General features: G+C 41.9%; 1 protein-coding gene across 4 annotated transcripts in view; it reads right to left on the reverse strand.

Moving 5' to 3' along the window:
• Positions 1-1,078: 1,078 nt before the first annotated feature.
• FBXO32 (F-box protein 32) overlaps positions 1,079-23,904 on the reverse strand; it is a 39,200-nt gene continuing 16,374 nt past the window's right edge. For all 4 annotated transcript variants that reach the window (XM_061606098.1, XM_061606124.1, XM_061606106.1 and 1 more), the window contains exons 4-9: positions 23,512-23,604; positions 12,916-13,009; positions 10,087-10,271; positions 8,845-9,027; positions 6,815-6,958; positions 1,079-5,530 (exon numbers count right to left, since the gene is read on the reverse strand). In XM_061606098.1, the coding sequence (XP_061462082.1) occupies positions 5,441-5,530; positions 6,815-6,958; positions 8,845-9,027; positions 10,087-10,271; positions 12,916-13,009; positions 23,512-23,604 (789 nt within the window). In that variant the 3' untranslated portion in view covers positions 1,079-5,440. The remainder of the gene's footprint in view (positions 5,531-6,814; positions 6,959-8,844; positions 9,028-10,086; positions 10,272-12,915; positions 13,010-23,511; positions 23,605-23,904) is intronic.

The following is a 23,904-nucleotide window of genomic DNA, read 5'->3' on the forward strand; positions in this document are numbered from 1 at the left end:
AGTAATACTCCTCTGAGCGTTAGTGTACATTCCCAGAGTTATGAAGTTACTAATAATTGTGGCATTGCAGAAAATCCAGTAATTGTATGCTCATTGGACAACAAACCTCTGTAAAAGACAGAGGACCAGGCATGGAAAGGGTGCATTTTCCAGACACATCAGCATCCAAGATCTAAATTAGTTCTTGCCCCTTTCAGTTAGAGAAGGGCTTTATGGCTGTAGTTATGTTGCATTATGATGTCACAGAAGGTCTCCAGAGTACCTAATTGTTAAAAAAAAAGTGGGGGTGGGAAAGAACTAATCTCATCTGCAAAAAAGGAGCATGACTTTTAAAGTCATAAAGGCATCACATTCACATCAAGCCATTGTTTTTGCCAACAGGTCAGCTAGCAAGAGGAGTTGTTTTAATTAAAACATGAGCTTTTGGCAAGATGCAGGACTGTTAAAATGAGCCTTGCAACAGGTTGCAGAGAAATCTCTGCCAACGCCTCCTCCCACCCCTATGTAGGGAGTGGATGGTTTTAAGCCCAGGAACATCTTGTCAGTTTTATTAGACACTTTTACTGCACTTGGAAAATCCTGGTCTATTTTAGCCAAAGCCATCAATGGTTGAGAAAATCTGGTAAGTAGGCAAAATTAGTTTTAATGTCAGGCTGTACTTAAGAAGCGAGTTTGGTGTGTGTAAAGTTGTGTTGAAACAGGTACCCACAGGCTGCGATTCTAAACAGACTTATCCCAGCATCTGACCAGTTCCCAGGATGCTTTGGGGGAAGCTGTGTGTGCTAAATGTGCATTAAATGTGTTTTAAAATGTATGTGATGTGGATGAGCCCCTTATTTCATGCAGACAAAGAGCCCATACTGACAACCAAACGAGCCCAAGGTGAGCTCTGTGGCACTGGGGTTGTTTGGTCATCTGCAAGTGGTAAGGAGGTTTCTATCACACGTCAGGTGCTGCTCGGCAGTGCAACACATCGTAATGTGACCAGGCGTATATTCAGGTAGAAAGCATGCTTAAAACACATTTGTGAAGGAGACCACGATTCGTTCAAAAGCTAAAAGAGGTTTACAGTCCTATATACAAGGTGTAGACAAACTTTTATTTCCCCGTTCGAACAATGCATGTGGAATAAGTACTTCTATAATATAAAACTCACATATTTTATAAAAATCAAACCGATAAAAAGTCATATAATATAAACCAGGGGAATTCACTAGGAATTTGCTTGCCGGAGATTAGTTTGGATATAGGAAATGTTTTAGAGGACCAGAAATGCATCAGATGTGTGACTAGTTACAGATTTTTAAATAGAAAAAAACACAAAGTTTCATAATGAAAAATTAATTAACACACATGTGTAAACAGTGTCTCCAGTGGTGGTTGGTGGTGCCCATTGGGACTGGTGGGGCGGAAGGCACAGCGGCCAATGATGGGCAGGGCCAGAGCCAATGACAGGTGGAGCCAGAGCCAATGATAGGCAGATACAACCAATTCTGGTTTTTGTCCCCATAATCCTCCCTGCTGAGTTCTACAAGGGCAACACTGAGCGTAAGGAAGAGGAAGCTGACATGCAAGGCCACCCCTTGACTACTTGTAAGTAAGAAGGCAGGTGGGGGTTGGCTGAGAGCAAAGAGAGGTTGGTGGGCCAGTGTCCCATTCACCCTAATAGCCCAGTCTTCACTGCATTTCTCTCTCTGTCATTCATTCATTCCCTAATCACCAAAAGTCACTGTCTCCTTACATCCAGTCCCATCCTCTACTCTTCCAAACAATACAGGCTACTAAGTACAATTCCCAAAGGTCCTATCCACATGACAAACCTATCAGGTTTATACCAACTGAACTGTCACAAGTTTTTTTTTAAAGAACACTAGGAAATGCAGTTGAGTGAAGATGTGGAGAATGGTCTTAAGAGACCCCAGCTCCTCCCCTAAAAAAAAACAAACTACAGTTTCCAGACTCCCCTGGGAAGAAGGAATGGCTGAAACCAATTGTGTCTGTAGAGCAGATATGCTCTGTTGCCCTCCCAAACAAGATATAAAAGCCCTCCTTTCCGTTCTCCCATAGTCTTATCAAGTATTGATGCAAGAGTATCCTATGTAGTGGTAAAAATAACTCCCATGAATTTCAGAACAGTGCAGGGGCGACGGCAGAAAGAAACCACACAGATATGTGTGTGTGTGTGTGTGTGTCTAAGAAAGGGACAGCCAACATAGTGCCCCTCCAGATGTTGTTAGACTCCAACTCCCATCATCCCCTGCCATCATGGCCAATGGTCAAGAATGATGGGAGTTGTAGTCCACTAATCTGGAAGGCACCACAGTGATGAACCCTGCTGTAAGACAAGGAGCTTGATGTTTAAACATTGGCTACATCCAGTGGCAGCTGGTGGCTTCCTGTCAGTGGGGCAGTGGAATTCACTCTGGGTTTAGTCCAAACTTTCAAGGAATTGTCCAAGGTGCATCTTGGACAGCTCTTTGAAAGTTCAGACTAAAACCTGGAGCAGATTCTACTGCCCCACTGACACGGAATCACCAGCCACCACTGGCTACATCTGTACCTCAAACATACACCAACTAAAAATTCAGTTTCTAGAAAAAGAAGCTCATAATCAACCATCACAATGTCTGTGCTCTCATTGCTTTTTAAATGCCATATTCCAAACGCATGTCACTTTCACAACTTGCCTGGCTACAGTAATGTCCCCAAAGAACACTCAGTCTTGTTAAAATGTGTGTTTAGATACTGAGGCCTAGCCAATGAATGCATTTTATCTATGCAGTCTGCTGTAAGACAATTCCTTTGTTTGGGTTTACAGTTTATTGGTTCAAATCAAATAATTATTATAGTTTTAAAAATCTTGTTACAAAGAACATGCCTGTGTGAGGAATTTCTCCTGGTGTTTCGGCACCAAACCTAACAGGGGAGAAGCAGGTCCAGATAGAAAAACTATAAGGCAACATGGAACAACCCTGTCCTTTTGGTTATTTGGACAATGCAGCCTATCTGGGCAGAACTTTCTCCCCATCCACTCTGTAGACAGGATGAGCTTCCAAAGTAGGCTAAGCTCAAGGTGTGTGCGTGTCTTATGGGGGATTATACAGTCTCAGTGTGCACATCCATCAAAGAAAACTACCTGTGGGCTCATCCAAACAAAAGGTAATAGCCAGATTTACAGTTCAATAGGCCACACATCTCAGAATCCAAAATCAACACTTGCTACAGTGACAGAGGCAAATCTTCTGTCTTTGGTGGGGTTTTAGTTTTTCTCCTGTAACTGACTTAATTTTTGACTGGTTCCATAAAGAATGAGAAATTCAATAGCTTGTGGTAGAGCATTTGCTTTGCATGCACAAGGCGCCAGGTTCAATCCTAATGGCATCTCCAGTTTTAAAGATCAGGTAGCAGGGGATGTGACAGTCGCAAAATTGCTCTGGGGATGAAAAGGAGGAGAAACGGGTTTGTGATGTCACAGGCACCAGCCAATAAGCATTCCCCAAAGGTGGATCTTCCCCATCCACAGAGTTGAATATCTGCACATCAAAGTGTGTGTGTGTGTATGCATGTGTGTTTTATAAATAAGAGCTTCCCACGGACAAAATCCATCTCTTTGAAAAGCAACAAGGCTGCCTACGCCACTTTCACAGACGTTTATTTGTATGTACCCACAGTCAACCTGCAATTGACCTAGCTTACATGGCACACTAAGCCAAACCATGGTTTAGTGCAAACACTGGAGAGGCGACTATAGCTCCTTTTTTCCTCCTTGGTCATTCTGTTACTCCATCATGCTGAGCTAAGCCATTTTCTGGCTGACAACAGCATCTGAGCCTGGGCTCGTGGTTTAGCTCTTTTGGACAACACCACAAGCTGTAAACCATAGGACAAACCATGGCTAGTCTGAAAAAGGCTAAACTTTGAGCCTGGGTTTGGATGATATGCTAAATCACAAAATGACTTAGCTCAGCACAGCAGCAAAAGGACTGAAGAGGAGTACTGCTGCTGTGATGTCTTCTCCCAGAGCCCACATGCTCATGTATTCCACACTAAGCCATGCAGGGTGGGAAGGATCTGTGAATTTCAGCTCTCTTGGTTTCTTATTTTTCCAGTCTTAAATTCAGCTCTCCACATTTCTGCAGCATTTAAAAAAAAATCGTCATGAAAATTCTCCAGCATTTTAGTGCAAATTTCTCCTGATCAACACAATTTTGTATGCACTTTTGGCAAATGCACACATTTTTGTATATTGCTTTCATGAATATATTCCTTTTTATGAATATGCACACGTTCCCCAATGTATGCATTTTGTAAACATTGATTGGAGAGCTACATTGCAAAATTCGGATAAGCGCAAATTACAAAGGATGGCTCTATTTCAGTTTGCATATTGTTTCAGAAAGTGGGAATTTGACAGATTCCGCTTTAAATGCAAACCAAATCAAATTTCTCTCCCATCCATAAAGCCATAGTTTGGTTTAGCATGACATGTGAACTGGGCCAGTGTATCTGAGGTTGGGAGAAACAGTACCAACAGGCCTCCAGAAAGTACACAGTACTGATGTGATGTGGCTTACAAAACAGAATCTCCATCATCAGCTCTTGTTAACATTTGATGTTTTACCAGCCGTCAAAAAAGGCCAACTTTTGCTAGAGCCTTTCTCAATTTCCCAAGAACCAGCCTATGTGAATACCACAAAAAACCAAGTAGACTAAATTAGATCTCAAGTGTTAACGAAAAGGAATACCAATGTTTTCACTTTAAATCTCTGCATACAAAGTACAAACACTTCACATTGCATATCGGGTTGGTTGGAAAGCATTTCAGAGGTAGAAAATGGAGTGGTGTGTACATTTTATGTTGATTCTTTGTTTTTCTTTATATATATATATAGATATAGATATATAGATATATATAGATATATATCTATATATATAGATATATATATAAATATATAAAAAAGGATAAAGGGAATATATCCTTGTCAGTTATCATTTCTAAAAATGTCTTCGGTATAAATATCTATTGTAAACAAAACCCAGAGTGGGAAGTAGTTCAACAGCTTTAGCCTAATCATAGTGTTTAATTCTCTAGGCTTAGAAAACCAAAGAGACATTTCTAACGGATGCAGGGAAAAAAATCCATTTGAATTGTCTAAGGAGAGTAAGGATTCTCCCCAGATACTTGCACTCCAATTCTTACAAAGCATCATATTTACAGCCTTTACACATATCAGTTCAATTTTAAGGTCATATTCTGAAACGAGTTCACAACACTACTGAATAATGACTCCCTTTGCCTCCTAAACTCCTCTTGTCCTCTTGACTCAGGAACTCCAAACAGTAACATTTATACACTATATACAGGTTGAGCAGGTCTGCTTAGCAGTATAAAGTGTCCCATCAGAACACCAAAATATTTACAGTGAAATTATGTGGGAATTCAAAATCTGAACAAGTTGATGAAGTCCTGGGGTGAAAGAGAAGTCAGGCAGCTCTCTGGGTTGTTAGCTGTGCACGGATGATCAGTGCCCTAAAAAGCAAGAACATTTGGATTTACAAAGAGTAGATCACTGATGGCAGATCTGTAGGTAGTTTAGCAACAGGTAATGGTCCAACAGTTTACTTGCAGCAACCCAAGTCTTACCATTACTAGAAGGCACAGCCAGAAGCTCAACCAAGTTACCCATGGCTCTCTAGAGGTTGCTGGACTACAACTCCCATCATCCTTAGCCACTGGCCATGTTGGCTGGGGCAGATGGGAGTTGGGAGTCCAACAAGAACTGGAGGACCACAGGTCCCCCATCTCTGACATATATTCTAGAGAATTCCTAGGCTTTTTAATATGTATAGAGTTTTCAAAAATGCACAGAAAATTTCATACTAACTTGTCACTATGGACAATTTCACAAATATGCAGCAACAAACTAGGGTTTGCCTTAGGCTGTACACTTAAACTGGCCAATTGTGGCTCTCTGATGAATGTACCTGTATAAGACACATTTGTTCCATTCACACATTAAGCTTTTAAAGTGTGCATTTCAAGCATCTGAAGATGTATATCCAAGAACAAAACGTGTGAAGCAATGCTTGCAAAACCTCAACCCCAAATCCTTAAGGCTTGCAAACTAGGCTTTCACACATGCAGGCCATTGTCTTCAGAGAAGAACAGGCAGGATTCACCCTTCTACTCAATGCACAGAAAAGAAACATGGACGTGCAAATACAAATGGTGATTGTTACTTTTTTGGGTTGTATTTCCAAGTTACTCGGTGCATGGAAATCTTTTTTCTTTTTAAGAGAACTTTGCTAAATCACTAACACTGCTTTCCCCCATTTTATTAATCACTTTTGAATCCCACTGATCTACCAAGCAGCTCACATTGGACCACATAAGGAATCCCCCCCCATTTCATCTGTACAACAACCCTGCAAAGTAGATTAGGGTGAGATAACAGGGTGCCCACACCAAACACTGAGCTTCATGGCTATACAGAGATTTGAAGCCAAGTCTCCTTTGGTCCAGCCCAACGCTCTTTCCACTGCACCACACTGATTCTCATGGAAATTTATTGTTGGATTCATATCTCTACCCATCATAAAAACTCTCCCACCATTAAAATACTAAGCAATGTTTTGTATGATCAGAGTCTTGCGAACAAGGCAAAAAAAAAAGAGTCCAAAAGATCAATCTATTAAGACTGAACAGGTGAGAGGCTGCAATTATGGCTCCAGGTCCAAGCAACACATCCTCTGCCCCAAGCTTAAACTGGGTTATCAAGGAAGCACTGCAGTGGTTATGGGACTGGCCACCTACCTTCCAGGACAGGATATGGCAGTGCCTACAGAGCTGCAAGGTATCTCCATACTGTTCCTTCCTGGGGTAGCATTTCACAAGCTTGAAATACATCTTCTTCCAATCCAAATGCCCTTTCTCTGACAAAATTAACCGTTTGCGAATCTGAAAAAAGACACAATGGAACTATAGGTATGGAAAATTCTTCAAGGTTTGGTTAGTTTAGGGAAAGGGCCATAGCTTAGTGATAGACCATCTAGGTCCCAGGTTCAATCCTTGGCATTTCCAGGTAGGGATGGAAGGATCTGTCAATTTCAGTTCTCTCCATTACTCATTTTTCCAATCTTAAATTCAGTTCTCCATGTTTCTGGAGCAATTTGCGATTATTATTATTATTGTTAATTTCTCATAAAAATCCTTCAGCATTTTAATGTGAATGTCTCCTAATGAACACAATTTGTGTGCAGGTTTGACTAATATACACACCTTTGCAAGCAATGTCTTAATATAATGCGTTTTTGTATGTTATTTTCACTAATATATTCATTTTTATGCACACTTTTACCCAATACATGCATTTTTGTAAATTTATTTATTTAGACTATTTCTATACCGTTTAACATATAAAAAGGTCCCCAAGTGGTATACAGAAAAGTAAAACTACAAGTATTATAAAACACACAATAAAACCATAATACAAATAATACATACATAATACAAATTATTAATAAATAAATACCCAAATTCCTTCATACTTCCCCACTCAACATCTCTCACCCTCCTGGCTCCCATCCAGGGCTCCACCCATCCACCCTGGCTCTCACCCAGAGCTGAAACACACACAAATCTCCCCTATTGTTTGGTTGGAGTAACACGTTGTAAAATTGAGATAAGTACAAACTTGGAAGGGTGCTGTGTTTTGTTTCTCATATTGTTTAGGAAGTGTGAATTTGATAGATTTTGCAAACTGAATTGAATTTCTCTTCCATCCCTAACTCCAGGTAGGGTTGGGAGAGGCCCTTGTCTAAAAGCTTGGAGGGCAGCTGCCGCTCAGTACAGATGACACTGAAGGAGACTTCAATAGACTGACTTAGTATACAACAGATTCCTATGCTCCTATGATCCACACCACAATGAAAAAAGGATCAGCCAAATCTAAGGTCTCTCAGCACGAGTGGGAGACAGGAACACCAGTAAAATGTGTGTAGATTTAAGATAAATAAAATTGGAACCAGTGCCTGCGAAACACTGCGAATTGGATGGCACAGCATATAAACTAGGATCTAAAGAAAATCCAAATCAGGAGAAAACAATTTCACGCAGCTGGAGTTTTCCATGCAGAGTTATGCTAAATACTGAAGAAGGAAGCCACTTTCTAAACTGAATGGGGGCTTGTCTCTCTGGTGGTAGAAACTGCACACATCTTCCTTCTTTAGGTGCCTGCCACAGGACTTAAGGATGCTACAAACATGCTCTTGGAAACTTTCCAGATAACTGGGAAGAGCCTCCAGATAATTTGTCAAGTACCTTCAGGACCCAAGACTAGTCTGGGCAGGAGGGACAGGCGAATCTGTCAATTTCAGTTTCTCATTGTTCCAATCTTAAGTTCAGTTCTCCACATTTCTACATAAATTTATTTTTCAAAGGCCTCATGAACATAGGCATTTTAGTGCACATTTCTCCTAATATACACGCTTTTGCATGCAATTTTGACTAGCACATTTTTGCAAAGCAATTTTCCCTAACGTCATGCATTTTTGTATGTTAATTTTGCTAATATATGCACACCCTATTATATGAATTTTTGTACACATCGGTTGGCTGGAGAGGAGCATTGCAGTATATGGAGAAGGGTGGATTTCGAAGGATGGCTGTTTTTTGATTCACGTATTGTTTCAGAAAGTGTGAGTTAGGTAGGTTCGCCTTTAAATGAGAACTGAAAACTAATTCATCTCCAGTAAAACTAAACAAGACCCTGGCCTCATTTTCAATACCTCTGTTGCTTGCCTAATTATCACTTTTTCACCATTTTGCTTCCTACTGCCTGTTACCTGTCTGTCTGTGAAGTGGTAGTGGCAAAGTTTTTTCCACAGCAGCCGGTCCTCACTGAGCACCTGAAGACTTGGAGCTACTTGCCCAAGGCTCACAAGGTCTCTCCCATCCGTCAGACGTTGCATGATGTTTAATTGTAAACATAAGGGCAGGTCTGTAAAAGTAAACCCTTTAAAGGCAGGCTGGGGGAAAAAAAAGAGAGAGCAAACTAAAAGGCGTGATCAGTAGAAAATGCAAGCAATTCTATGCAACTTTTAAAGAATATTGACCAACTGGTATCTTGAACTACAAAGAACAGTGACCAGCTTCTACACTGAAAGCTGCTGAAGTGCAAGTGACCTTGGAACATACATTTGCTGAACATAAGGAGAGCCCTTAGTTTTCACTGAAAAGCAAGCTCCAGAATGCGCAACTGACATTACGTATGCAATGCCGCTCATGCTGTCCTACTTAATTGAACTTTAAAAAAAGAAAAGTTCATTGCCTTCATCAAGTTCTAGTCACATTTTAGAAAAATGTATTTATGCATAACTAGTGCTAGAACAGGAGTCGCCAACAGGCATCCTCGAGGTCTTCAACTGGCACCAACAAAGCCTCTGAGCCAACTCACTGACCCCTTGGTCATGAAATGATAAGGATGGTTATCCTTTTCTCCCTTTAAAAGCACACAGAGCTGAAGAGTTCACAGAGCGACACTCTTTCCCACTTCCTTATTCAGCTCTATGTACTTTTTGAGGCTCAAATTATTCTACTGGATCTAACTTTTACCCAGATCTCTTGGAAAAATTGAGTGCACACACTTTTTCTCATTTTGTCTCTCGGGGCGGCAGGGAGGGACGGAAGGAGGTCCGAGGGAGAAGGGAAAGAAGTGACCAAATTTGCCCACAGGCCTAGAAAGGTTGACAACCTTCCTACTAGAACATGGATGGACATCCAAATGCGCATTTGAATGCACATTCCACAGAATGCAGTGCAGACAAAAGCCCCCTTCACATGTTAATGGCATAAAAGGGATCTGCATGTTGAAAGCACCAGTGAAGCTGAACTGCTATCCTTCGCTTCTGACATCCATATGTTAGGTGTGAACATCTGAGTAGGGGAAGCTGAATCTAACAACCCAAATCCTCTCTTATCAGTGTGCTCAAAATGGTCCCCATCCAAGCAAGCGGAGGAGTGTCATAAGGCTTCACAAAAGGGCAAAGCAGCAGCATTTTGGACTACTAGGCAGGTTTCTAGCTCACCCCGGTGATTTGGATATTGTTCAGCTGCTGCTTCCAATGAAGAATCGCCTCCATCCTGTGGACCCACATGTTGATGTTTCCAACCAGAACAGATTTGCCAACGCTTTGGACCAGGGTGCAAAGGGACGTGTAGAGAGTCTGCAGCAATTCCTTGATTAGCCGGATATTCTGCTGATCCTCCAGGACTTTTTACATGGGGAAGAAGAGAAAGAGTAGAGTGAAATTAGACAGGAAGAAAACAAAAATGCTAAAGAAGCCCACATTATGTTATTAGCAGTGGAAGGAGCCACGTGAGCATCAGTTTGCTTCTCATCCTTTGCCTCTAGCCAATCTGGCCCCAACTCAGATGTTGGGGGATGTTGGAGGGCAGCGGTGAACCCCCCCAGACATTCCTCCCTTGTCTATTTCCCATTGCTGGAAGACAGAGCCTGCTCTGTGCCTCCCAAATTAGCTTGTAGCATTCAGGTTGAGTGGAGGACGCTGTCCTGCCACCAGTGTTGAAATGAGCTTCAACTGCCAATCCAAATTCGTTTCTGTACTGAGGTTGCGTATGCACCATACGCTTAAAGCACATTGAAAGCACATGCCTTCCCCCAAAAGAATCCTGGGAACTGTAGCTTGTTAAGCATGCTGGGATTGGTAGCTCTGTGAGGGGTAAACTATAGCGCCAAGGATTCTTTGAGGGAAGCTGTTAGCTACCAGGCCAAGTTCTGTTTTTGGTGTACAAAGCCCTACACAGCTTGGGACCAGGATACCTGAAAGATCATCTTACCCCTTGTATACCCAGTCGATCGCTTCGCTCTGAAGGCCAGGGCCTCCTACAGATACCATCTTATCAGGAGGTTCATTCAGCACTCCCATATATATCTTTCCCCATATATATATATATATATATATTATATTTTCGGTGCCTACTGAAGACCTTCCTCTTTCAACAAGCCTTTTAAGTAGAGACCTTATCCCAGTCTGCATCTGTGTCGGAATTGCTTTTTAAGATGTTTTTAAAGCTTTTTTAAAAAAAGATGTTTTGTTTTAATGTTTTTTAAAATGTTTTGTTTTAATATGTTTTTTAAGATGTTTTGTTTTAATATATATTTAAAGTTTGTTTTTAAGATGTTTTAGAGTGTTTTTAGTATTTTGTCTGCCGTCCTGGGCTCCTTCTGGGAGGAAGGGTGGGATATAAATTTAATTAATTAATTGATCAATTAATTAAAATGATAATGATATGTTTTCAATGTGCTTTGAATGTATGGTGTGTATTCAGACTTAGAATTGGAAGGCAACAAAATGTCTTGGGCCAAACCTGGCTTCTAGGGTAGCCCAAGTGATCTACACTGAGTGGCCTCCAAAGTGTCAGAATTTTGCGGGAGGGATTCAAGTACATACTGGAAATTTGAGTTTGTGCAATTAAAGTGGGACTGCGAACACACACCATACATTTAAACCACATTTCCTTCCTTGCCACAAGAATTCTGGGAGCTGTCATTTGTAAAGGGTCCTGGGAATTGTAGTTCTGTGAGGGGCAAACTACAGTTCCCAGGATTCTTTGGTTGGGGGTGGGGAATGGGTTTTAAATGTATGGTGTTTACAAAGCCTGGATTAAAGCATTCTGTTGCTCTAGCACAGGGCTGGGAAACCTTTCTGGCTCCATGGACCAGATCCTTATCAGGATTGGCCTTGTGGGCCAGATGGGACAAGCGGCTGTGGCTGTCACCTGTCAATCACATGACACCATTATGACATCATGTGCCAACAGCAAGTGCTGGCTTCCTACTCTCCCTTCCACCACTAGCAGCAGTGGCAGCGGGGGGATGAAGAAGACAAAGAAAGCTTCTTTCTCTTCTTTGTCCCCACCCGCCACCATCATGCCGCAGAAAGGGGAGAAATGAAGCCAGCGCTTGCCACTGGTGCTTGGGAGCCTCCTGGCTTCCTTCTCTCCCTTCCCGCACCACCCAAAGGGAGAGAAGGAAAGGCTTTTCCAAGTCTCCTCCTTCCCCCGTTCAGTTCCTAACATCACAGATGTGAAGGAAGAGGGGAGGAGACTCACAAAGGCTTTTCCAAGTCTTTACCCTCCCTCCTCGTCCCCTATGTCAGCGACGTAATGGGGGGAAAGGACAGATTTTTGCAAAGGCTTTAAAACAGCCCTCAATCTCTCATTTGAGCAAATGGGAGTGCAGGAGCTATCTTAAAGACTTTGCAAAAGCATCTTTGAAGTAGCTGGTACATGCAAGCTGCTTCAAAAGATGCTTTTGCACAGGGCTTTAACCCCTGCTCCTCTGATCAGCAGGGATTAAATCCTGCTGCTTTTGCTACACAATCTTGTACCCTGCTGGGAATAGGATTGCACAGTCAATGCAGGATTAAACCTTGTCCTCCCACCCATTAGCTGATGTGACTAGTGGTTTGGGAAAATGGCCACAGGGGCCAAATGGGATCCCCTGAAGGGCCATAATTGGCCCGGAGGCTGTAGATTCCCCACCCCTGCTCTAACACAACAAATCCACTTAAAAAAAATCCCACAGAGACTTTTTGCAGTTAGGATAATGACAGGAAAATGCACTGGAAAGTGTAGGATGAACAAATGATTAAAGGGAAAGCAAAACCATCCCATAAGCAAATCAGGATGAATACGCCTAGCTGTCTAAGCTCCCTGCAACCAAATCAGAGAGGATGCTCAGTGGAGACCATACACCATCTAACTTGCGTGTAAGCTTTGTGCTAGCAAATTAGTATGGATGCTGAACAAACAGGTCATCTGGAGGAACCCGCAGACTACTCCTTGCAAAGTCAGTAACCCTAGCTTTACACTTTTTTCTTTCACTCTTTTACCTTTCTGTACTACTTTTTCCAAGATGTTCATGTAGTTTTTCTGGGCAATTCCACTCAGTGACGTTAGCTGGGATTTTGCTATCAGCTCCAGCAGCTGTGGATAAAAATAAAGACATTCAGCCTTAAAAGAGTACAAAGGCACTTTTCTAATCTAGGCTTCCTGGTCATATGACATGCAGTAGAACAGTTCAAATGCTTGTTGGTTGCTTGACTCTTTTTTTTCTTTTTAAGGGGGAGGGAATGGACAGGCAGAGGGAGCCAGAAAAGAAAGACAGATGCAAGAGCTTAAGCGATAGCAATCTATTTGCCTCTTCTCGTTGGCTCAATTACTAAGCCAAGCCATTAAACCTGAAAGCAGCAGAGAAAAATAGATTGTGACCATCTTTGCACACATGGGGTGTGTGTGTCTGAATCATAGAGTTAAAGAGCACTGTAGGTGTGTGTGTCTGCCTTTCACTCTGCAACGCAAAGCAACCAGATACAAAGAAGCTGGATACCTCAATGAAGGGACCATAACATACGGAACTGAAAATGTCACAGTTTTATTCATTTACCCTTTATATAATATATACTTTGTTTAGCTTTGCGTAAAATAACAACCCTCCAGTCATATTGACTATTGAATCAATCAACACACATATACAGTAAACCATGGTTATGCTGGCACGGAGGAACTTAGTGAGAGCAATCTGCATATTCATGGTAAACCATTAGCCATGGCTTACCTTGATGTGCCAATACAGCAATTATCATGTGATTCTCCTACTGATCCTGTGCCATTCATTGTTAGCAGTGGTAGTCTGCAGTTGGCAACAGAAGGCATATACTGAAACATTGTCCAGTTCTGGGAAATTCCCCTCTCCTCAGCAGATTCCTACACCCTATCCCACATTGGTCGGGGAACCTCTCCCAAACCCTCTGGAGAGTTTTGGGGGCACAGGTGGTTGCAGAGGAGAGGAAGGGGCAGGAAAGTTTCCTTTTACAAACTTCCCTATGTTAACTTATCTTAGGATTTGAGCCACTGAATCAAAAATCTTGGCTACAGTAGCTAAATGAAACCTCCATCTACAGAAGCAGTATACCTCCAAGTTCCAGAAACTCACACCCTGCTTGTGAGCTCCCACACCAACATCTTCCTAGTTGTTGTTGGAACAAGAATGCTGGACACTTTGTGAACTTGCCCTGAACCAGCAAGGAAATTCTCATCATTTTAAAATGATAAAAACCAAATACATTTAAGGCATGGGTCAAAAGTGCTTTCCCCAGTGAGAATAAAGATAAGAATTTATTTACACTCATCAGCACCTTTCCATAGAATCAGAAGACACAGAAGGAGATACTGTTTCAAACCACTTGCCCATTTGACTCAGCGCTGTCACCACTGTGTGACTGTCAGCTCAAGGCAGAGAAGTGGTTGAGGGTGACTGATCTACTCTTCTGTTTATCTTTCCAGCCAGCTTTGGACATTAACAGATGGCTCTCTGACATAGGCATTCTATTAATGCCTTGCAGGGCCACATGACTGGTATAAAAAACAAAAGAGACAAGAAAAACGAGTCAAGGCTCATTTGCTAAGCTATTTAACCCAGCTTTATTTCTATGACTCATCAACTCATGGAAGTTAAAAATAAACACATGCAGGTGTCTGTTTTCCAAATAGTTCTGGATGCGCTAGCCACACGTGTGCAGAGACACACACCTGGGGATATTTTCAAATATGCAATCCCACACTCATGCATATCCAAAGTGGTGTTGTCTGGGAGGACTGTGCCACTTAACCTGCTTAGCAGCTGAATCTATACTAATCACATTTTTTAAAAAGAAATTAAGCTTCTAGTCCTCAAGAAAGGTTGGAGGGGAACCTATAAAGCCCTATACAGCTTGGCACCAGGATATCTGCCTGTTCCCACACAAACACGCCCTGCTTTCTAAGACATCATCTGAGGTTTTTCAGGTGCATAGTCACAAGAAGTTAGATAAGCAGTATAGCAGACAGAGCCTTTTCAGTTGTGGCATCTCATCTTTGGAATGCTCACCCCAGAAGCCTCCCCAATGACTTTTACATACTGCACAAAGATCTCTACATTTGCTCAAGCTTTTTTGTTTTCAATCTATTGCTAATCATTGACATTTTGTTAGTAAATGATTATGATTTCTTATATATTCTTACAAAGTTGCTTTACTTTCTAAAGAAGGCAGGACATTTTGAAAGTTCATCAAACCCTAAGGAAAGGTTTTTAAAATCCCTTAAATAAAACAGTATTTTTATCCCATTGTATCCTGTATGATTGTTGCAGCAATACTGTGTTATGCTAGAAAAAGATGCAAACCCTCTCTTAACAGAATAGGAAGTAAAGATGTATGACTGTGCATTTATGGCAAATCTTACAAGCTATTTAAGAGTGGAATAAGGAAAACAGAAAATTAATATGTTTAAGCGGAACTGGGCAATGTTTGCTGCATACCAGTGTAACAAAACACATTCTTCACATGGTCCAAAATATTTTATTATTTATTTATTAGATTTATATTATATTTATTAGATTTATATTCCTGCCTAAAAATATTTATTTCAGATGATACAGTGCAGTGTTCTTCAGCCTTCTGTTCCCAGATGTTGTTGGGCTAAAAGCCCTACAATCCCCAGGCAGCTTTGTAAGTGGTTTGGGATGATGGGAGTTGTCGCACACCATCATCTGGGAACCCAAGACTTAAGAACAATGCAACAGTGCATAGCAAATTATGAATATAACACTTTCCATTTCTCAATTAATTTTTTTAAAAATACATATGTATAGTTTTACAAAACTGAATGGTAACCAACCATCCAACAATAATGTTTATCCCATCCCTCCTCCAAGGAGCTCAGGCTGCATGCTTAGGGGTCACCTCCATGTCATCCACACAACCCACCTTGTGAGGTGGGCTAGCTTGGGCAAGAAAAAGTGACTGGCCAAAGGCCACCTTGGTAGATTGATGGCTAAGAAGGGATTCAAGTCCAGATTTTCTTGGTCTCCGTCCATAATTCTATCCATAAAACCACTCTTTAAATCCCTCTAAGGTTCCCAGATATACTTTAATTATAGGGCAGCCTATAAATGCATGCATCCTGTAGAGATTGGTGGCTCCAATGTCAGTGGGGTTGTGACTCCAGGTTTTAGTCCGAACTTCAGCACCCTGGATAGCTCCTCGAAAGTTCAGACTAAAACCCAGAGCAGATTCATGACTCCACTGACATCAGAGCCACCAGTCTCCATGCATAAATTCACAAATGTACTATAGCTGAGGTAGGGGAACCTCAGGCCTAAGGGCCAAATGTGCCTTACAAGAACTCTCTATGAGGCCCTCAGGACTCTCTCCAGGCAACATCCTTTACTATCCCTAATTCATTTCCCATTTGAGTATTTTTACCCGGCTGAAATATCTCCTTCAACATTTTGATTGCCTGGATGTAAGACAGAGAGGGGTATGTGAATGTGTGTAGAAACTAGCTTACTATACAAGGTAAAATTCACCTTCATTGAGTGCCCACTTTTGCCCACCACTGGCATGTGTGGGCCCCAGAGAGTTGTCCAACTGGGAATTCAGCCCTTAGTTCGACGAAGGTTCTCCACCCCTGTCCTAAAGCTTCAGAAGCAAATTTGGGCCACTGGATCCTGTCCTGGGTATGAAATCCCTGGTTAAAACCTCAAAGTGTCTCCAACTAAGGGTGTTAACGATATGTAAACAAAAATTTTAGTTTAGAGAAAAGGCGGGTCAGAGGAGACATGATAGAAGTGTATAAAATTATGCATGGCATTGAGAAAGTGGATAGAGAAAAGTTCTTCTCCCTCTCTCATAATACTAGAACTCGTGGACATTCAAAGAAGCTGAATGTTGGAAGATTCAGGACAGACAAAAGGAAGTACTTCTTTACTCAGCGCATAGTTAAACTATGGAATTTGCTCCCACAAGATGCAGTAATGGCCACCAGCTTGGATGGCTTTAAAAGAAGATTAGACAAATTCATGGAGGACAGGGCTATCAATGGCTACTAGCCATGATGGCTGTGCTCTGCCACCCTAGTCAGAGGCAGCATGCTTCTGAAAACCAGTTGCCGGAAGCCTGAGGAGGGGAGAGTGTTCTTGCACTCGGGTCCTGCTTGCGGGCTTCCCCCAGGCACCTGGTAGGCCACTGTGAGAACAGGATGCTGGACTAGATGGGCCACTGGCCTGATCCAGCAGGCTCTTCTTATGTTCTTATGTTCTTAAATAAGCCAGAACCTTCCAGCTGTAATGCAATATCCTTGGAATAAGTTCCTTTGGATTTCCCCATGTAAATTAATACACACATCCTTTCTTCTGCTTTTGTGGTGAAAGCAAGTAAACGCCTGCAAAACATTGCTTAAGAGCAAATCACATGGCAAATTCTTCTGGAGAAAGGAATGTGCCACTGATCTGCCTACACAGAACACCTCAGACAGTCAGCACAGTTGTCTAAAATTGGGCAACTTTTTCAAACATCCAGCTTGACAGATGCATACTTCCACGTGGTGCAATCCTACATGGACTGTCCTGCCCTGCCCAACATATAAGTGAGCTCCAAGCAAGTTTTTTTTGGTAAAGAAGTCCTTAAGGCTATAGAGGGGGGAAAATGTATTTACTTTTCCATTTGTATCCCATCCTTCTTCCAAGGGCAGGGTATGGTTATTCCTCACAATACCTTTGTGATATAGCTTAGTTTAAATGAGAAAGATTATTCGATGGTCACCCAGCATGCTCTGAATAGGGATTTAAACCCAGGTTTATTTACTTATTATAATTTTATCCTCCCTTTCCTTTAAGGCAGACAAGGGGAACTTTGGCCCTCCAGATGCTGTTGGACTGCAACTCCCCATCAGTCCCAGCCAGCGTGGCCAACAGTCAAGAGATGATGGGAGTTGTAGTCCAACATCACAGAGGTCCACAGGTTGCCTGACCCTGGCTTATTGCATCATGGAACTGTCCTTACACTTTTGGGGAAAAAACCCTGCCAAGATTGCTGGAAGCCCCAGGAGGGGAGAGTGTTCTTGCACTCGGGTCCTGCTTGCGGGCTTCCCCCAGGCACCTGGTTGGCCACTGTGGGAACAGGATGCTGGACTAGATGGGCCACTGGCCTGATCCAGCAGGCTCTTCTTATGTTCTTATGATATTCTTGGGATATTTCTCCATGCCCCCAAATACGAGAAACTTAAAATACTAAAGCTACAACCCTCATTCTTTTGCACAAGCTGTTTGATTGTATGTTAGCTACCATCATGTAGGGATCAGCCAATTTTGGTTGTCTCCATTTCTCATTTTTCTAGTCTTAAATTCAGTTCTCCACCTTTTCTGCAGTAGTTTGGTATTTTTTTTTAGAAAAAGAAAATTCATCATCATTTTCGTGCTAATGTATCCTAATAAAACACATTTTTGTATGCAGTTTTGACTAATGTACACATTTTTGCAAGCAATTTTCCCTAGCATAATGTATTTTCATATAATATTCTCACTACTTTGTTCATTTTTATGCACACTTTCCCCTAACATATGCATTTTAAAAAACATTGGTTGGAGCACATCAATGCAAAATTTAGGTAAGTGCAAATTTCAAAGGACAGCTGTGTTTCGGTTCTCATATTGTTTTGGAAAGCATGAATTTGATAATTCACCTTTACATGTGAACTGAATCAAATCTCTCCCCAACCCTAGTCTCCTGTTAAACTCTGCATTTTTTTAAGGGGCACATCTATCCCTCCACCAACATGCACCAGAAGCACTTGCAATGTGCCAGAACTTTGCTCTTTTCACTCTGGTCCAACTGCTGAAACCAGCGCAGTAGCCCCATAGACTTGGCATGAGCCAAAAAGAGGGTTATAGCCACAAACTATCACTCATTCGTCTCTCTGCTTTTCTTGCTGCCTTGGCAGCAACCAACTCCAGTAAGATAATTCCATGTATAGTAGAAGCTTTCCAGACACACAAGCCCAGCTCAGCTGTTTATGTGGTATTTTATGATGCGAGCTATTATCCACCAGGGACTTGGCCGATATGATCAATTTATGTAAATCACTGTGTTCTTGTTTGAGCTGTGGCGCTTGGATGGAAGGTTTTGTTTTCTCTTTGCCAAACCAACAGCTAGCTTGAATTAGGGAGTTTTGAACTTATAGGTACCACTCAATTTGTGAGGCTCCAGGAAGTAAGATAATTGTCTGGAGAGAGAAAAAACATTTATAAGTTCTTAAATGTTGCAATTTCTACGTGTATTAATCTCGAGGGCAGGAGGAATAGAAGAGTTTGAAAATGTCCTAAACTAAGAGCTATTCTATATTATTACATGTTTTTATATTGTCATTGATTTTGTTTTTATGCTGCTTGCATTTTTGGCAGCTTAAATTTGATGTATTATTTTGTTTTATATGCCAATTGTTATTTCGTTACTCTTTTTTAAAAAACAAACTGATTAGTAGGTCATTTTGAGGGCTCTTTTGGGAAGTCTATGCATCTGAATGCAGATAAATAATATTATGGAGTGCTACATTCCAGAAATTATCACCTACATTATAATGTATAGAAGGGACTTTATTTTAATTTTTTCCCTAGTAAATTCCTCAATCCTGGAACAGACTGTGCATATTCTCTGTGTATGTATATATATATATATATATATATATATATATATATATATATATATATATATATATATTGTCTCACTCCCTAAGTGCATGTTTGAAATGAATGTGAGTGTCAAGAAAAACCCAATTCTATGGCTTGGTTCAGAGAATGCAACACAGTGATCCCCGGTTTTGTGATCTCTCCCCTTCCTTCAGTGCAGCCACAAGAAGTTTGGAAGCTTTTCCTGCCAGTTTAGATTAACTGCAAACTTACTGAGCCATCTGAACTGTGATTACTCTCAGCTTCAGCTATGCTTTCTTTGAAACAAGCTTACGTCAAACAAACCATTGTTAGCATTAACCACAGTTTAGGATTTGGATGTTGATATGCTAAACTGTGGTTAATTGAAATTAAAAGCGAAAGCATTTGAACTTTTCCTCATGACAGGGCCAGGGGAGGGGAGGAGCCCAAGAATCACTATGGCCCGTTCATGTCATGCTAAACTATGGTTTAGTGTGCCATCCAAACATGACCACACATTATGTACACAACAAAATATAGGCTATTCTGATGCTGGTGGTACTCAAAAGGGAACTATACAGGGCATTGAAATCCACCCCCTTCTCTCAACCCCAATCACCAGAATTTCACTTTTGTTCACTGTAGCAATAAATCCAAGGGTGTAGTCATCCAGGGTCCCATGGGGTCTTAGACCCCTTACTTTTTTGCGAGCCGGGTCCCAGAAGGGTCCCTATGTCTCCAGCATCCAATGGGCTAATCAGCATGAAAGGGGAGTATGTCAGCCATTGAGAAGTGTCTTCTAATTTGTTTCCTTGTCCATTCCTGCTGAGTGGAGCCAGTAAGAATGAAAGGAGGTGACAGTGAGAAAGGACAGTCAAGTGGTGACAGTGACAGGTAAGCAGAAAGCAATGTTCAAGTTTGACCAGATTATTCCACAATCATAGGAAGTTGTGTAATCTTAGAAGGGGTGTGGCAGTGAAGGGTGTGGCTGTGACTATTATGAAGGCCCCCTGCACTTCTGAATTTGCCACTACACTACTGAATAAATCACTATCAAAAACAACCATTTATCAAGTTTTCAGGACTATATGCACATTAATTACAGCGCATCAAAGCAGCCCTTTAAAAGCCGCCGTACCTCAAATGGTGAAACTCCACAGGGTTATCAGTGTTGATCTGTTACAGCAAACACCACAAAATGAGAAGTCTCATGCTATAATATACCTGTTAATGCCAAAATAAAGCTGCAAGTTTAAATGCACTCACCCCATTGAGTACTCTGTGGCTAACTCACAAGTAAGAATGCATAGGATTGAGATTTGGTCTTTAAGACGCCACAAAAGGTATATGTTATTTTTTAAAAAATTTAAAGACTTTGTAATCAAAAGGCACTGGGAACATATTTGCATAATAAAAAACATGGCCACGTATCAGATTATTTTCCTTGTTGATTATTAGGATTATTATACTATCTTTTAATGCTGGGCCTCCTCTAAGCTGCTCAGCAAAGCGTGCAAGGTTCTCCACCATTTTATCCACAACAACCCTGGCTCAGGGTCCAGTGGCCCAAGATCACCTCATAAATGTCACAGCTGAGGGGAAATTTAAACCCAGGCTCCCCCATGTTAGTGCAACACGCTAACACAGGGGTAGCCAACAGGGTGCTCTCCAGATATTGTTGGACTTCAACTCCCATCAATTCAAGCCAGCATGGCCAATGTAGATACACCTGCTCTAACCACTACACCACACTGATTATGGGGCATTACTTTTTTATTGGGATTTAAGAGGCTCAACTTGCCCATTTCTCCTCTTGACTCTTGCCATTATAGTTCTGGCTTTCCATGCCCTGTACCAACCTGTGCTGTCTGAGGTTGATGGAAGTTGTAGCCCAAACCAGCTGGAGGGCCCCAGATTGGGAAAGACCACTGTACAAAATGGGATAACACAATTTTGATCTGGAAAGCAAGCTGTGGGTAAGCTATTTCCTAAATTCCATGCCCTTCCTGTTTTTCTGCCAGCTCAACTTAAAAAAAAAAGAGAGAGAGCACATGCCAGTAAAAAAGGTTTGTAGCCCTTGCAACCAACTAGAGCATTCTAACTGAAAATTTAAGAGCCAAAGCGACATCCCAAAATATATCATGGCAAGTCTCCAGGAAATGACTCAAACAAAAGGGATGAGCAAATTTCCTGCTGGGTATATACTCTCCACTCTGAGCAATTCTGTTATGTTCACTGAACATATGAAGACAAAAAAAAAAAAAATCCAGAGGGGTGGTCGTGTTAAGTTTGTTACAGCAAACACAAGAACAAACCTTGAGGCTGTATCTGATGCTAGTCCTACGCAGAGAAGGCCCACACTGAAATTAATAAACACGGCTAACTTTGGGCTGTTTATTTCAGCGGGTCTACTCCAACTAAACCTTAGTTGGATAAAAGCCTTGGGGACTTTAAAGACTAAGGCTGCAATCCACTATGCAATGACCTGGGAGTAACTCCCATTGAACTCAATGGAGCTTATTTTTGAGTAGACGTGTATTGGATTGCAGCCTAACAGAGCATTTTAGCATGTGTTTTAAATTGTTTTAAATTATTTTAAATTTTTAAATTGTGTTTTAAATTGTTTTTAAAATATGTGTTTTAAATTGTATATTTGTTTTAATGTTTTTGGTTGCTGTAAACCGCCCAGAGAGCTTCGGCTATGGGGCAGTATACAAGTGCAATAAATAAATAAATAAATAAATCTAATAGGGGAAGCTGGTGTAAGTGATGCTGGTGCAAGAGAAGCGGGTGTAAAGTTCCACCGCATCCAATTGCTGTTCACGAGCCTCTGTGTTGGCTGAACACCAACTCAGCCAGGAGCTGCGCAATGGGACCAGAAAATAAAAGCCTGCTGTCCAAATACCCCTACCAGGGAGTAAGCCCTCTCCATTCACTACTATTGTGTTTATTTTCTTAGACCAATCTTTTTCCTTGGTGTAACTTCTGCCTGAATTGGGACCTGCAGGTGCTCCGTACACAAGTTGGATGTGGCTTAAGTCCCCTCACCTCAGCCCCTCCCCTGACACGCCCCCGACATGCCCCTTACACTTACAGCATGCCCCTTACAGCATGCCCCGACATGCTGGCTTACACTACCTTCATTTACGCCGGTCTCGGATGAGCCTCGCTTGAGCCAGCCTGGGCCAGCTAAGCCCCAGCTGAGGGATTTACACTTGCGTAGTCTGGCGGAGCCAGGACCCAGCCAGCTCAGCTGGAGATCTGCCATATCCAACTCCCCTCAGTTGGGCGTACATGTGAGTTGGATTGCACCTAACACATCTTACTATGGCCTAAGCTTTTGTGAACGAGAACCCACTGCGTGAGACACCTGGAGTGTCATTCGCAGCTATGAGGTATATATTACACATGGGTGTAAAAGGGGGGGAGGAAATATAAAAGCTGGAGTTAAACGGCAATGGCATTAAAATAAATTACAGTCTGTGGCAATTCAATTAGACTCTTTCAACACATGGGGGGGTGGAGGTCTGAAGCCCCCCCTCTCCGTGATCTTCAATTGGTTATTGCAGGGTGGTGTCAACAAAAACCAATGAGGCTGCTTTAAAAACCCCACTTAAAGGTCTATAAATATGCAGACTCTTGCGCATGTTCCATGTTTGTTTTTGACTCGCCTCTGGATTTCCTGAGAGCCCCATCTAGATTTAACGTTTCAGTGGCATTAAGCCATTTGCTGAGCGACACCATTTAACCATTAAACCATCATTGTTTTGTTTAGCAATATGCCATTACAAACATAGATAGTTCAAAGCCGAGACACAAATTTAGCTCTTAAATTCCTAGCTCCCACGGCAAATAAGGAAACATACAATGAAATATATAATTTCTTTGTCCGATAACAAAAAACACACAAACTCACTCACTGAAACAAAATTTTTCCTACGACTGAGGACCGAGCAACACTCACCCGTACGACATAGTTGAACCGCCTGGAGTCCAGAATGGCACTTGAGAAATCCAGCCTATTGAAGGCCTCTCCAAGGGTGCAGTAGCCATGACGCTGAAAAAGAAGGAGGAGGACGTATGCTTTTTTTGCACAGTAGGGCCCTGCTTTTCAGGGGCCCGCTTTTTGGCATTCTGCTAATACGGCGGTTTTGAATTAGAGTAAGGCCCCACTCATACAGCACTTGTTCCTCTTTTACAGCATTTTTCGGGCGTCAGGCACCATTTTATTGATGGAGTTCCGCTTTTTGGCGGGTTTCACTTTTAGGCGGGTTTCACTTTTAGGCGGGGGTCTGGAACGTAACCCGCCATATGAGTGGGGCCCTACTGTACCTGGGATTTGGAACACAGCCAGAGG

The sequence above is a fragment of the Rhineura floridana genome, chromosome 1, assembly GCF_030035675.1.
Source record: "Rhineura floridana isolate rRhiFlo1 chromosome 1, rRhiFlo1.hap2, whole genome shotgun sequence".
Classification (NCBI taxonomy): Eukaryota; Metazoa; Chordata; class Lepidosauria; order Squamata; family Rhineuridae; genus Rhineura; species Rhineura floridana.